At 44.8% G+C, this 16,477-nt stretch overlaps 1 protein-coding gene across 4 annotated transcripts in view; it reads left to right on the top strand.

Moving 5' to 3' along the window:
* The first annotated feature begins 450 nt into the window (after positions 1–450).
* The window catches only part of NFATC3 (nuclear factor of activated T cells 3), a 149,652-nt gene continuing 133,625 nt past the window's right edge, over positions 451–16,477 (top strand). Inside the window, exon 1 of one of the 4 annotated variants that reach the window (XM_056526432.1) lies at positions 451–782. Coding sequence is in view for 1 of the 4 variants with exons in the window: in XM_056526431.1 (XP_056382406.1) it covers positions 698–782 (85 nt within the window). In the remaining 3 variants the exon portion in view is untranslated. Of the gene's footprint in view, positions 783–890; positions 1,010–16,477 lie in introns of those variants that run through there. The other 3 variants (XM_056526431.1, XM_056526434.1, XM_056526433.1) reach the window with 3 other exon arrangements.

The raw sequence follows: 16,477 nt of genomic DNA, 5'->3' as shown, positions 1-16,477 counted from the left end.
ATATACCCCCTATCACTCATCTTCACCTCTCCCCAGTGTCAGCTCAGTGCCCCCACAATATACCCCCTATCGCCGATCTTCACCTCTCCCCAGTGTCAGCTCAGTGCCCCCACAATATACCCCCTATCGCCCATCTTCACCTCTCCCCAGTGTCAGCTCAGTGCCCCCACAATATACCCCCTATCGCCGATCTTCACCTCTCCCCAGTGTCAGCTCAGTGCCCCCACAATATACCCCCTATCGCCGATCTTCACCTCTCCCCAGTGTCAGCTCAGTGCCCCCACAATATACCCCCTATCGCCGATCTTCACCTCTCCCCAGTGTCAGCTCAGTGCCCCCACAATATACCCCCTATCGCCGATCTTCACCTCTCCCCAGTGTCAGCTCAGTGCCCCCACAATATACCCCCTATCGCCGATCTTCACCTCTCCCCAGCGTCCACCGTGTCACACAGCGAAGCACTCACAGCACCAACCAGCAGCCAGCGCGGAATCCTGCACCACGTGACCGTGTGTTTCACGTGACGCCCCGACGTCACAGGGTCCTTATCGAGAAGGGGAACTAGCCGCTACTGAGGCCCCGAACGCTCGACACCGAGAAAGTTGGTGTGAGGTTAGAGAGGAGGGCGCTAAACCGGGGGAAGAGCGGAAACCTGCGTGGAGAGGACGGGAAAGCTGAGTGCGGGCCACTGGCACCGATGAGTGCCACACATTGTGGTTCTGACGAGTTGGACTTCAGGCTCATATTCGGGGAGGAGGCGACACAGCCCATAGGACCGGCAGGTAAGAGCCAGCCCGGGCTTCCGCTCGTGTCGTTGTTGACAGTTGGAGTGTGACAATGTTATTCACGTGTGGTGGGGAAGGGAGGGGGTGCAGGTGTTGTGGCATAACCGTAAATAGTAACCTGTGCGGCGGGCTCCGATGTGGTGACGTGCCGGCAGGGGGGGCTCTACCGGCTGACTACAGATGGCTCTATAGACTTCTAATAATAAGCCAGCAGTGAGTGACATGTGAGGCAGGACACTGGGTAGGGTGGCATTTGTAGGCTGGGCACTGGCTGACGTCATGAACTCTGTGAGTTTGCCGACAGGGCAGGAAGCGGAGTGCTGGGGAGATGTACATGAAGCGTCTCGGCAGCCGTGTCCTTGTGTGGAGAATGTCGCTGTCCTAGTGTGTGTGACGGCTGACTGTCCGAGCCGAGCTGTCACGTGTGCGGGAGCGATCAGATCGGGGGCTCTCTGTCCTACTATGATTTATGGGAAGGCTGCACGTGCCGCTGACAGGTCCGGTAGTGGGGGCAGAACGGGAGTGCGGGGAACATGAAATGTTTTGACGTTTGGTTTGGTAGTTACTATTGATCATCACGAGGGCCATATGGGGACTTTCTACAGCTCTTCTGAGTTTACTATTAGGCTACAGCAGGGATCTCCAACCTGTGGCTCTCCAGCTGCTGTTCGGGCATGCTGGGAGTTGTAGTTTTGCAACAGCTGGAGATCCGCAGGTTTAGGGATCAATGTACTATAGCCAGAGGAACACGCTGAGTTGTGTATACAGTCTTGAGGAGTGCAGCAGACCCTTTGTTAAAAGTCTCCATGGACCCCTAAGGCAGTGATTCCCAACCAAAGTGCCTCCAGCTGTTGCAAAACTACAACTTCCAGCATGCCCGGACAGCCGAAGGCTGTCCGGGCATGCTGGGAGTTGTAGTTTTGCAACAGCTGGAGGCACCCTGGTTGGGAAACACTGCCCTAAGGGCTCGTTCACACTACAGAGATCCTTCGCAGAATCTCCTTGCAGCAGTCTCTCATTGATTTCAATGGGATTCTGCTGTCTAGTTCACATGTTGGAAGTTCCGTAGCAGGACTTTGGCAAGGAATTGGTTTTCCCCTAGAAGATATTTAGCCTATCGGTGTAAAGAAGATTAAAGTGTACACGTCAGATCCAACAAAAATATATATATTTTAATATATCACTCAGTACCTAATCCTCATCATGTACATCTATTTTTTATGTGTCTAGCACCTTTATTATTTTTTTATTACACTTTTAATTTAGCTCACTAGTCTGAATTCCTCTCAAAGGGAGGGGGCGTGGCCTCACTGTGCAGGTCTCCGCCCCCTCCCTCAGTATGCTGTCTGCTCACATCTCCCCTAGCATTAGCAAAACTACAACTCCCAGCTTTCCTCACTGACAGTAGCGGGACACAAGCTGACAGTGGGAGGATTTTTCCTCCAGCTGTGAGCCCTGCACTCACAGCTGTCAATCAATGAAGTGTGTCCATGATGCATGGACACAGCAGGACTAGTATTTGTCCAAGCAGGCAGGGGGGGCAGTTGTTTGACTGGCTTTTTTAGTATCTGACAGTGCCCATTTAAATTTTTTTATGTGACCGTGCTTATGTTAATGGAAAACTGCTGTTGGCATAGCCAATTTTGGAGAAATGTAAATGCCCCTGATCCACTGTGGAAATTCGCCAAGTAGATTCCTTGGTGACCAGATATGGAAGTAGTGAAAATAAGTGGCACTTAGCCCAAAGATGACTATGAAAAACACAGGAACAGGATTTAATTCCAAATGACAGTGTACAGGTAACAGGGAACAGAAAGTCTTCAAGCGGGGAGGACAAAGACCGTAGCCACGGTCAGAAGCGGGGGCACACCACGAAGCAACAACTAGTTTCACGTCATCACGACGCTTCTTCCGGTTGCAGATTCCTTGGTGAATTTTCGTAGTGTTAATATACCTTTTTTTTAAATGGTACTTTCATTAAAAACAACTTTTGCTTTCGGATAGGGGATACGTTTTTCTTCATGATACTTATTAGAGATGAGTGAAGTTACAGCAATTCGATTCGTCACAAACTTCTCGGCTCGGCAGTTGCGGACTTTTTCCTGCATAAATTAGTTCAGCTTTCAGGTGCTCTGGTGGTCTGGAGACTCTCTCCTAGGACGGTATCCACCTTTTCCAGCCCACCGGAGCACCAGAAAGCTGAACTAATTTATGCAGGAAAAAGTCAGCAACTGCCGAGCCGAGAAGTTTGTGACGAATTAAATTACTGTAATTTAGCTCATCTCTAATACTTATCCCTTAACCCCTTGAGGATCAGATCATTTTACACTTTAGGACCAGAGCGTTTTTTGAACTGACCACTGTCACTTTAAGCATTAATAACTCTGGAATGCTTTTAGTTATCATTCTGATTCTGAGATTGTTTTTTCGTGACATATTCTACTTTATTTTGGTGGTAAATTTTCGGCATTACTTGCATCATTTTTGGGTGAAAAATACCAAAATTTCATGAAAATTTTGCATTTTTCTAACTTTGAAGCTCTCTACTTGTAAGAAAAATGAATATTCCCAATACATTTTATTTTTCTTCACAAATACAATATGTCCACTTTATGTTGGCATCAAAAAATGGACATATTTTAGCTTTTTGAAAAAATTAGAGGGCTTCAAAGTAGAGCAGCAATTTTCAAAAATGTCATGAAAATTGCTAAATCTGAAGGGACAGATGTTACAGAACTACAACTCCCATCATGCCTGGGCAGTCTAGGCATGCTGAGAGTTGTAGTTTGGCAACATCTGGAGGGCTACCGTTTGGGCACCACTGTAACAGTGGTCTCCAAACTATGACCCTCCAGATGTTGCAAAGCTACAACTCCCAGCATGCCCAGACAGCCTTTGGCTGTCTGGGCATGCTGGGAGTTGCAGTTTGGCCTTCCTAGTGGTTGCCACAGTAAAGATCACTTTACTTTCACTTTCAATTCCCCCCTCCCCCACAGTAGTTTCCCTACCTGACCCAGGATCCAGCAGTCTCCAGCAACGATCGGGGTCTCCAGGCATCTTCTCCTGCAGGTAACGACCTCCATCTTCTTCCCACGATCCCCTCGACATCCAGGGGTGGCCAGAACGGGGGGTTACCATGGCAACCCACTGTCCTGCTCTGCCATTGGTCAGAATCAATTCTGACCAATGGCAGGGGATAGGAGGAAATCGCAGCATTGCGACTTCACTCCTACCCTTCAGGATGATCTGGGCTGTCACTGACCGGTCAGATCATCACAATTTTCCCGGTGATCGGGTCACCAGAGACCCGATCAGCCCGGAATAGGAGAAAATCGCATGTCTGAATTGACATGCGATTTTCTGCGATCGCCGACATGGGGGGGCATTTCTGCGATCGGCATTTGCACGGCATGCCTGCAGAAGGATTTCAGCAGGAATGCCGTTCCGATCTCTGCTCGGCGCGCTGCAGAGATCGGAGAAACACCAGGACATTCTGGAACATCCTTGGTCCTTAAAGCCCAGGGTGTGGGGACGTTCCGGAACGTCCTTGGTCCGTAAGAGGTTAAGGACCCGGGGTTATTTCGTTTCTGCACTTTTGTTTTTTCCTCCTTAAACACCATTTTGAAACTTTTTGGGGCTTCCGTTTCTACACAGTGCATTTTTTGGTAAAAATGACACCTTATCTTTATTCTGTAGGCCCATACGATTAAAATGATACCCTACTTATATAGGTTTGATTTTGTCGTACTTCTGGAAAAAATCATAACCCCTGACCCCTATAACTTTTAAATTTTTCCGCGTACGGGGCGATATGAGGGCTCATTTTTTGTGCTGAAGTTTTTAGTGGTACCATTTTTATATTGATCAGACTTTTTGATTGCTTTTTATAAATTTTTTCATGATATAAAAAGTGAGCAAAAATACACTATTTTGTATTTTATAATTTTTTTGCACATACGCCATTGACCGTGCGGTTTTATTAATGATATATTTTAATAATTTTGATATTTCCGCACGCGGCGATACCACATATGTTTATTTTTATTTATACTGTTTGTTTTTTTTTAAATGGGGGGGAAAAGGGGGGTGATTCAAACTTTTATTAGGGGAGGGGTTAAATGATCTTGATTAACTTTTTTTTTTTTCACACCCCCACGCCTCCCATTTTCTTCTTGATTGACATACAATTTTTGGCTTACATCATGTCTACTTATCCCGTATTGGTGATGTGGATGTTAATTGAAAGTTATTGAAATTCATCTTGTATGAAAGTCGTCTTCTGTATCTTTCTGTATCAGATTAGTGCAGCCCAATCCCACTTTATTACATTTGCTAAAGAAATTACATTTTTTTGTCAGCGTCAGGCAGCGGATGCTCAGTCAGTGAATGATTGAGCCTCGTGCTCACATTTAGAAATATGATGTGCACCTCCTTTTTTCATCCATAGTGCGGGTGCATGAGTTGTAGACGGGCTATAGACCGAGCCCTATATGTCAATCAAGGAGGGACAGCAAAGTGCGGAGGATTGCCAGGCTGTGGCACTTTAGCAGCTGGACACTGCCATTTTGACACTTGAATTACACACAAAAAGTTTTTTATTTTTTTATTTTTTTTCAAATAAATTTTGGCTTAACCACCAGATCTAGGAAAGGTACATTTAGTTTTATTAGCCTAAAGCCAGGTTTACACGACGGACTCTCTGGCCCAAATTCTGTCCAGAGAACCAAAGATGGCCAGTGCTGATAGCAGTTAGCGCTAAGTGTTAAAATCTAATGGTGCATTTACATGTTCAGGTACTCCAGATTTAGAAGATTTTTGTAATGTTACTGGGGCCACCATGAAAACAAAACTCCTACCCCGATCCCTCATGGACCCTCTGTGATGTCTCCATGCTCGTCGCTCTGTTTGCTGCTTCTGCGGTGACAGCCTTCCCAACCAATCAATGACTGCAGCGGTGCCCGTCTTTGGGGTAGCAAACAGTGTAACTAGTGGGGAGCTGGAAAACATCACAGTGGGCTCCCTGAGACAGAGAGGTTTGGTTTTCAATCTTCATTGCGCACCCAGTACTATATAAACCTTTTTTTTTATATGTTGAATACCCCTTTAATTGCAGTTACTGAATACAAAGCTAGAAATTGATTTGAGAAGAGATGTTTGTCTGAGGCCATGTTCAACATTGTTGTTACCACTCAAAAAAAGCGCTAGACCTACAGCACATTTTGTTTTATTCCAGCACAGCGCATTTATGTGTTTCATTACTGTAGCTTGGTCATGTGATCACCAGCCTGGCTCTCAAAATCTTCCAATGCCTTATGGTCATAACAGAAGTCAGTTCTAGGTCTGACTTCTCATGAACTACAGGATGATATAATCACCTACCAGATCCTCTCCTGATAGCTAATAGACTTCACCATCCTAGATAAACTCCTGCTATCTTAAAGGGGTACTCCGGTGGAAAACTATTTCTATCAACTGGTTCCAGAAAGTTAAACAGATTTGTAAATAACTTGTAGTAAAAAATCGTAATCCTTCCAGTACTTATCAGCTGCGGTATGTTCTAGAGAAAGTTGGGTTGTTCTTTCCTGTCTAACCACAGTGCTCTCTGCTGACACCTCTGTCTGTGTCAGGAACTGTCCAGAGTAGGAGCAAATCCCCATAGCAAACCTCTCCTGCTCCAGACAGTTCCTGACACAGACAGAGGTGTCAGCAGAGAGCACTATGATCAGACTGGAAATAACTACACAACTTCCTCTGTAGTATACAGCAGCTAAGTACTGGAAGGATTAAGATTTTTTTTTTTTTTTATAGAAGTGATTTACAAATCTGTTTAACTTTCTGCACCAGTTGATGCCTCCAGCTTTTGCAAAACTACAACTCAAACAATAATAAATGAAGGGGTGTCTTTAAAATATAACATTTATTTCTACGTAATAAAACCACATGAACATGGTGCAAAATACCCAAAATAATTGTAGAGACTAATTATTCATGACTCCAAATCCAGGAGTACAGAATATATAGATATCAATCTTATGTCACCATAAATACCATATGCACTCCTTATGGATATGCCATGTGCATGATATCTGGAGAGCAATAGATAATATTAGCAAGTGTTCCCAGCGCGTTTCTGTCCACCTGAAGGGATATTATTAGCATGGGGACGTCTTCAGGGGAACCTAGTGCCACCAGATACAGTATAAATGACAATACCAGGGTGCATCTAAATGTATCAGAGATGCACTCCTGAATACACTCCTATATACAGTTAGGCTCAAAAAGCATCACCTGGCTGCCGGATCATCCAATTTGTGGGCATCCCGTTGTATAGGTATCTATTCCAGTAAGTTACGGCGTCAATCCAGTTAGCGATGCTGAGTAGTGTACCGGCGAGATCGCAGGAGTATGTCCCGGTGTCCTGATGTGGCTCGTTGTGAAGCCGGCCAAAGCTACAACTCTCAGCATACCCAGCATGTTGGGAGTTGTAGTTTTGCAACAGCTGGAGGCACCCTGGTTGGGAAACACTTCTCTATGGGCATGTTGTCTCAGTGGTTTGCACTGTTGCCTTGTGCTGGGCTCCTAGGTTCAAATCCACCCAAGGACAACATCTTTGTTTGTGTGGCTTTCCTCCGGGTACTCTGTTTTTATCCCACACTCCAAAAACATACTGATAGGTGAATTAAGATTGTGGGCCTCAGAGGGCACAGGGACTTATTTGAGTAATGTAAAAGCACTTCAGAATATATTGGTACTATATATGAATTATAGAGAAAAATATTATTTGATTGTGACAGGATATATACTGCTTTTTTTATTTTTATTTGGTATTTTCATCCATTTAAACATGCAAAAACAGCTGTAAAACCTTTTTTTTAATTTTTTTTATGAAAACCATTCTATTTTTTTTTTTTTTTTTTACACAGAAAATCCAAATGTAATTATTGTGTGAACATGGCCTTACACATGTCCTCCATTCATGATCTTTTCCTGTCTTTATTCAATAATTGCAATTAAAACCTAAATGTGTTCACTAACCCTAAGGGTGTGATCGCACATCCAGGATTTGTAATTGCAATTATTGAGTATAAAGACAGGAATGGATTTCAAAAGAGAAGTCTGAAGTTTTCATTTGTGTTTTCCATTTTGATCTGTTTCTCGCTTTGTATTAAATAATTGCAATTAAAAACCTGAACATGGCAAGAACCAGGCCCAGCATCAGACCCCCCCCCCCCCATTCCTGTGGATAGGTCTACGTTTTGTTCCCAAGATAACCCCCTTCAGGGTACATTCACACATGCATATTTTACTGCTCATTCTCTGCTACTGAATTTTTTACCCATTGACTTTGATGGGTAGGAATGTCAGCAGCAGAAAATCTGCAGCAGAATACTCACTTAAATTGCCTTTTGGACTATGCCCATTCTGCAATACTTAAAAACCTATTGTAACCTATTGGGCCCAATACATCGAGCTCAGTGACTCCCTGGCTGCGTCAATGTCTCGCCTCGGTCAATGATTGACGTATTGAGCCTTGGAAGTAGGAAGAGGATCACATCGAGGACTGGGGCAGGACACCACAGGAACGCTGAAGGGATGTAAAGGTTTATGTATTGCAGAATACCATGCCTTAATTAGATAATTTTATTACATGAAGAAAGCCAATAACAGGCAAATTGAACTTGTTATATTGAATTGAATAATCAGCCCAATCTGCAGGCATCATGTTATAGAGCAGGAGATAAGCAGATTGATATACAGTTTTGTGAGAAATTTCTAAATATTCATAGAAGAGATTAATTGAAATCTCTGATCATTCTGGGCTAAGTAGTCAAGTGGGCTACTAAATGATTGACAGGTATTCATGTATAAATGTGCATGAGATAGACGAATGACGTAATAAACAATGCAAATTACGAATTCCCTTTGTATTTATTGTGCATAGATAAATATTGAATAGAGAAATTGCATGTGTTTTATTGCAAATTGCCCTGGTTTTGCAATGCTGTTTTAAAGAAGTTCTCCGGTGCTTAGACATCTTAACCCCTATCCAAAGGATAGGGGATAAGATGCCTGATCGAGGGAGTCCCGCCGCTGGGGACCCCCGTGATCTTGCACGCGGCACCCCGTTTGTAATCAGTCCCCAGAGAGTGTTCGCTCCGGGACTGATTACCGACGACTACAGGGCAGGCGGCGTGTGACGTCACGCCTCCGCCCCCATGTGACATCACGCTCCACCCCTCAATGCAAACCTACGGGAGTGGGCGTGATAGCTGTCACGCCCTTCCCGTAGGCTTGCATTGAGGGGCGGAGCGTGACGTCACACGGGGGCGGGGGCGTGACGTCACACGCCGCCCACCCTGTAGTCGCCGGTAATCAGTCCCGGAGCGAACACGCTCTTGGGACTGATTACAAACGGGGTGCCGCGTGCAAGATCACGGGGGTCCCCAGCGGCGGGACTCCCTCGATCAGGCATCTTATCCCCTATCCTTTGGATAGGGGATAAGATGTCTAAGCACCGGAGAACCCCTTTAAATACTGCTAGTTTAATAGGTGTAACACATTTTTTCAAATGGTTCACCTTTTAAACCACAGTGTTGAAAACCATATCCCGCAACCAAGGTGATTTGCTGTGGTGCTACTCTCAGACTCTGTTTATTTTAAATGACAATTGCAGTCCCAGCACTTGCATGTGTATCGTGGTTGCAAGTCCCAGCCTGATCATGGGTTTGATTATGTCAGTTCATGCAACCAGATCCACTGTCGGGCTTAGAACTTGAACCATAATATGGATGCAAGAATGGTGGGGCCCGTTAGGCTGTGTTCACATATTGCAGTTTTTCAGCCAATTATTTTTGCCACAATTTTGTCAAAATAGTGGCCTAAATGGCACTATTTTACTACAGTTGTGCAAATAAGCTGAAGAAAAAGCACAGTGAGGAATCCTGTGGATAGGGGGATAAGTGTCTGATCGTGGGGACCCCGCAAGGTCTCTCCAGCTCTCCATGCACGGAGCGACCTCTGCTTCATGTAGGGATTACTGTCCACCATGGCACGAAGTGGTGACTATGTCCTTCCATGTATCTCTATGGGAGAGCCGGAAATACACGAACGCTGTATATCTGGCTCTCCCATAGAGATATATGGAGGAGTGTATGTGCCATTGCTTCTTATAATAATACGCACTCTTCCTGTTGCTATGTTAGAAGGAATAGGATTTTTTATATTTTTTCACACTGGGGGAGATTTATTAAAATCTGTCCAGAGGAACAGTTGCTAAGTTGCCCATAGAAACCAATCAGGTCAATTCTTTCATATTTGAAAAGGCTGATTGGTTTCTATGGGCAACTTCTCCTCTAGACAGGTTTTGATAAATCTCCCACATAGTTCACACACAGTTTACATCTGCACTGGTATGTCTGGGTTTCTAAAAACAATGGTGATGCCGGATCCCTTACTTTCCCCACACCAACAGTGCCTGACTCCATTGACTTCAATGAGATCTGTCGGGTTTTCATCATAGGCCCAGATTTACAATCGCCTATTGTATATGTGAATCAATATAGAATTTATTTGGAATGTCTATTTTCCTTACAAGCAGAGAGCTTCAAAGTTAGAAAAATGCAAAAAAAAAATTTTTCCATCAAATTTTTGAATTTTTCACCAAGAAATAATGCAAGTATCAAAAAAATGTACCTATAACATAAAGTAGAATATGTCACGAAAAACAATCTCTGAATCAGAATGAAAAGTAAAAGCATCCCAGAGTTATTAATGCTTAAAGTGACAGTGGTCAGATGTGCAAAAAATGGACTGGTCCTTAAAGGGGTACTCCGGCGCTTATCTTATCCCCTATCCGCCGCTGGGGACCCCCGTGATCTTCCACGCCGCACCCCGTTTATAATCAGTCTCCGGAGCATGTGGTCTGATTACCGGCGACCACAGGGCCGGCGGATCGGCCCTGTGGTTGCCGGTAATCAGACCCGGAGCGAACACGCTCCGGGGACTGATTATAAGCGGGGTGCGGCGTGCAAGATCACGGGGTCCCCAGCGGGACCCCCGTGATCAGGCATCTTATCCCCTGTCCTTTGGATAGGGGATAGGATGTCTAAGTGCTGGAGTACCCCTTTAAAGTGAAAATGGGCTGGGTCCTTAAGGGGTTAAATATTTGCCATTAACAAAAACTTCTGTTTGCCTCCATGAGGTACAGGAAGGTAAGGAATGGGTGACTGTTGGTGCCACATTTGGGATTCATGTTGTAAACTAGCCTGGATATGATACACTAGATTTGTTATACTTTTCTGCAGATCATCTGCAGGAGGAAATCTGCACCAAATCATTTGGATTTTGGAGAGGATTAGTTAATGTATTTCATATCAGCATCTCCACAAAAAATTTTAATAAGTCATTGTATTTGTTGTAAATTTGTGCACAAAGGCTAGTCTGCACAAACATTTTGACTAGAGATGAGCGAACTTACAGTAAATTCGATTCGTCACGAACTTCTCGGCTCGGCATTTGATTTATCCTGCGTAAATTAGTTCAGCTTTCAGGTGCTCCGGTGGGCTGGAAAAGGTGGATACAGTCCTAGGAAAGAGTCTCCTAGGACTGTATCCACCTTTTCCAGCCCATGGGAGCACCTGAAAGCTGAACTAATTTATGCAGGAAAAGTTTTATGCTCATCAACTGCCGAGCCGAGAAGTTCGTGACGAATCGAATTTACTGTAAGTTCGCTCATCTCTAATTTTGACACTTTTTGCTTCAACTTAAAAAATTTATGCCGCAGTTCTCCTTTAAGGAGTTTTGCTAAAATTACTTAAGTCCCACTGTGCCCGGGCATCAAAAACATAAAAAAACTAACTTTAAAGGGGTACTCCACCCCTAGACATCTTATCCCCTATCCAAAGGATGGGAGATAAGATGTCAGATCGCCGGGGTCCCGCTGCTGGGGCCCCCTGGATCTACCATGCAGCACCCACCTGTAGCGGCTTCCGGAACCACTGGAGGCTGAGTTCATCTAGACCACCGGGACGGAAGATCGTGACGTCATGACTCCGCCCCCGTGTGACGTCACACCCCACCCCTCAATGCTAGTCTATGGGAGGGGGCGTGACAGCTGTTCCTCCTTTTGCAGAGATATCGGCATCCCGTTCCTCCGGTGCTGCTAGTTTCTTAGGCTCAAAACTTCACAGTGCAGGCAGCATATTGCCAGCTGTAGCGCTGTCCTGCCTCGGCCGGTGATAGGCTGAGCGCACTGTCATGTAAGGAGCCCAAGCCGCAGGGAGAAAGCGGGGAGACTGACTGCTTCCGGACTACACTCCAGGCCATGGTCTCTGTGCTTGAAGGTGCTCAAAAAGGCACCTAGAAGCATCAAAGGGTAAGGGGAGACGGAAGGGGGGGGACATTTAGGGGCAGACTGAGGGGATAAAAGGCAGTAGTATTACCCCCCCCCCCCCCCCCATGACCGAGGCATTGCCCCCTAACAACCAATTAATCTATTATTCATTACCCTAAAAGTAATACACATCCTATCAGGGAGGCATCTGATGGCTCCTAGATTTTTATTCTGCAGCAGGACAAACTATCTTTAGTGTAAAGAAGAACAAGAAGTTCTGATACTGCTGATATGGCTCTACCAGAGCCCTGTTCTCAACATCTCAATATCCCAGAGTCTGTCTGGGATGGCAGGAAGAGACAGAAGAATTCCACATTAGATCTGTGGTTAATTCTTTTTAAAGGGGTAGGGGATAAGATGTCTGATTGTGGGGGTCTCGTTCCTCAGCTGCAAGGAGCGAGGATTGCTTCATGGCTGATGACGGGTGATACAGGGGACGGAGTATTGTAATGTTACGTCTCTGCCCCCACAATGCAAGTCTATAGGAGGGGCGTGCGCTCCGTGCATCTGAGGAATGGGGTGCTGCAGGAGAGATCATGGGGGGTCCCCAGTGTTGGGCCCCCCACCATCAGACATCTTATTCCCTATCCTTTGCATAGGGGATAAGATGTCTAAGGGGCAGAGTACCCCTTTAAGGTGTTTGGAACAACCTTCCTGCCGAGTTCTCTTCAAAAACAGATGCTCTTTTCTATTTTTGAAAGCATTCTTATTTTGCAGCAATTATTCCACTTTTGCACAGTAATGTACGTGTACAAATAAAATCAGACATCCTATAAATAATACCAGCTTTGTAGAGGCTAAATAATGTGATACTAATCGATCGGTGATGCCTGGCATTGTACTCCAGCCCGAAGACGTCTTATCCCCTATCCAAAGGATAGGGGATAAGGTGTCCGATCGCAGGGGTTCTGCCACTGGGGACCCCTGCAAGCTAGCATGCAGCACCCACCTGTAAGCACTGCAGGAAGCGCTAAAGGCGCTCAGTGTTATGCCTTCCAACCATGGGGACGGATTATTGTGACGTCACGACTCCGCCCCCTTGTGACGTCACGCCCGCTCCCTCAATGCAAGTCTATGGGAGGGGGTGTGATGTCCTTTGGATAGGGGACAAGATATCTTGGGGACGGAGTACCCCTTTAACCTTGGGTCCTGGCTACCGATAGCAGTCGCGACCCACCCGATTTAACGCTTGCTTAGCCGGGGAGTGTGTTTTAAATGCCGGTAACGGGACCAGTGCGTACATGTACGCCCTGCATCCTTAACAGGTTTAAACTTCGGTTGTCCGCTGTAAATTAAAAAATAAAAATAATAAAATATTTTACAGAAATACCCACACTGCCTAATGAAATAATAAAAACTTTAACTCACCGTTCTCCGCACCATCTCTTGCTGGTCTTGTTTGACAGTCTGCTTTACCGAGCTGGCTGAGCTTTAGGAATCAATGTTAATCAGATCACTGGCCACAGCGGTGTCCTGCCTCAACCAATGATTGGCAACTGGCATTGTCCGCTTCCCCGGCTACAGATACTATACCCTATAGCTTGGAGGAAAGCAGTGTCATATGCGGGCGACCTGATCATCCATTCAAAGTACCGCATTGCCGCAGATGCAGCTGAGGGGTTAATGGCGGACATCCGTGCGATCACGGATCGCATCTGGGTGACTGGCCGGAGACCGCGCGGGGGGGGGGGTGTGGGGGGGTTGGGGGGGGGGGGGTTGGGGGGGACCCCTGCTATCAGACGTTTTATCCCCTATCCTTTGGATAGGGGACAAGATAGATAGGGGCAAGTACCCCTTTGACCTTAGTGTACTTATTTAATCAAACTCAGTGGAGTGGGTAGTTGGGTACCCAGGAAAGGATACTGAAGGCCAAATCTGAAAGGCTGATGGCGGGCATCAGCGTGATCGCTAATATCCACCATGACCGGCAGGTCCCTTGCTCCTGATAGCCATGAAGCGAGTGCAGCTCCTGTGCTCATTTTGTGTTTAGGACGTAAATGTACATCCTAATGCGTTCAGTACCAGGGCACCAGAATGTACATTAACGTCTATTTTCCATGAGGGGATAAGGGGTTAGAGGGAATTTGTTACCCAAACTAACCTGCTTGTATAAGGTGATAGTGCAGGTAATGCGGATTCCAACGCTGTTTACCTATTTTCCTGTGTTATGCCCAAAAATCAAAATGCGCAAATTAATTGCCTTGTTGCACTCTTCTGCCCACCTGTCTAGGCTCTTTGAAACGCCCCTTTAAAAATATTCATGGCCCTGTAACATGATCATCACCACCACTACTGGTTCTTCAGTTACAGTCTCTTCTGTACTGCACCACTGAGCTTCGCTTCCACATGTACTTCATCTAGCACATACAGAGCAGGTCCTGGTTCAGCAGTTACTGTGGAGCAGAGATCTCAAAACACAACAGCAGTGACTGCCCGACCAGGACCTTCTCTGTATCTGCTACATGCTGGAGGTGTAGGACCTGTGATGATGTCACAATCATGTGACCACTACGTGTGAGGGCGGAGCTCACAGTGTAGGATAGAAAAGAAGGTTGCAGAAGGACCGGCGGTGATGATTATGTTGATCATAATCATGTGGTAGGAGTGGTCGGGCAAAAGAGGCTAGAAACTCCCCCAGTGCACCAAATCGCTTCTTTTGCATATTTAGATTTTTGGACATAGAGAATGGGTCCATGTAAGAAAAAAGGTAAACGATATTGAAATCAGAGTCACCCACACTATCATGCTATTCCAACAGGTTAGTGCAGGTGATGCTGGTGACAATTACCTTTAAGTATACATCATATTGACAACAAAGACAGTTTTGATAAATGGGGCCTATTGTTCGTTGTAATGGGTAAAAGCAATAGTTTTTTTCTGTTAAACCCATATTAAATTAAATTGCTTGCTTAAGTGTATGGCAAAATGGCAACTATAATAAGACCTCATTCAGCTTTGTTAATGGGGAAAAAACTGCTGGATCGGAGTCTGGTATGGTCATTATCCGTACCCGGATCATGGTGGAGACAGGATAGACATTAAGCAAGCAAGGGAGATTTACCTGTGTGGATTTGTGGCAGTCAGGGATATATTGAGCCTCTCTGCTATGAAGCATAGGAAGTATGGGTATTATTATTGGTTACATAGTCCTTTACATAAAGGAAACTTATCTTTAAAGTGTGGATTCTGTGGGAGCTATAACAGTACCTTGGTTATCATCCGTATATACACACGGAGCTAATAGGGGCCATTGCTGAGGAAGAAAATAAGTGTACTTATTAGCCTATTTTATATCATATGGGCGTTCTTTGATGTACTCTGACATTCAGGAGGTGGCACTAAACCTGGAGGTCATATCAAGGACCTTGGGTCTATTGGATATCAAGACACTATTGGAGATTATCCATAAAGAAGAATCCCACAGAGACTATATCGTACATTTATTAACCCTGCTTGCTTTGTGTTTTATGTTTTCTTCCTGTCTGTTATACATTGAATGGAATAAGTTATAATATATACTCCTCCACTGTGTGTTCAGGGTTAAATTATAGCCCCTGATGAACCGTGGATATATTTAACCCACGGGGAAACGCGTCGGGTTTGATAAGGGTGTTAAATAGGGGATCGACCCTGGAGGGGATCGACCCTGGTTTGAGTCTTTTTTGTATTATAGACCGATGACTCTGTATCCATTTTATAGTAACTATAGGTTTTAACTGGATTTAATAAAAGTTGTAAAATTTTAGCTTTTTTGGTTGGTCTTGAGTTAGTAATGAGCTAAATTGGATTTATGTTCCATATATCAGTGATTTGTTGATTGTTATGGCTAAGAATGTGTCAAGGCAAAAAAAAAAAGAATTGCTACGGATGTCTCTATTACTACAGTAAAACAATTTCATTACAGATTAGTTTTGTGCCTCTTTCACATTTAGGGTACGGCCACGTGTCGTATTTTGCTGTGTATTTTCCTACCCATTGAAGTCAGTGGGTAGCAAAATGAGCTGCAGAAAATACATAGCAAAATATGGCATATGTGACCCTAGGATATGTAATTTATATATACATTTTTTTTTTCTTTTTACACAAAAACATGTATAGCAAAAGCTGTCACATACATGATTGCAGTGGATGGGAGAAGTTGAAGTATGACTTTTTCAGCCATGGGCCTGCATAAACCTGGTGCTAATCCTGCATGTGGTTCTGTTCTAAAAACAGGGAATTTGGACTTAATTTTTGACATACAGTTGAATAAATTTACAGGAAGAATTAATATATATGTATATAAGGCACTGATATGCAA

The sequence above is a fragment of the Hyla sarda genome, chromosome 6, assembly GCF_029499605.1.
Source record: "Hyla sarda isolate aHylSar1 chromosome 6, aHylSar1.hap1, whole genome shotgun sequence".
NCBI lineage: Eukaryota > Metazoa > Chordata > Amphibia > Anura > Hylidae > Hyla > Hyla sarda.
This window is presented reverse-complemented; position numbering and strand designations above follow the sequence as displayed.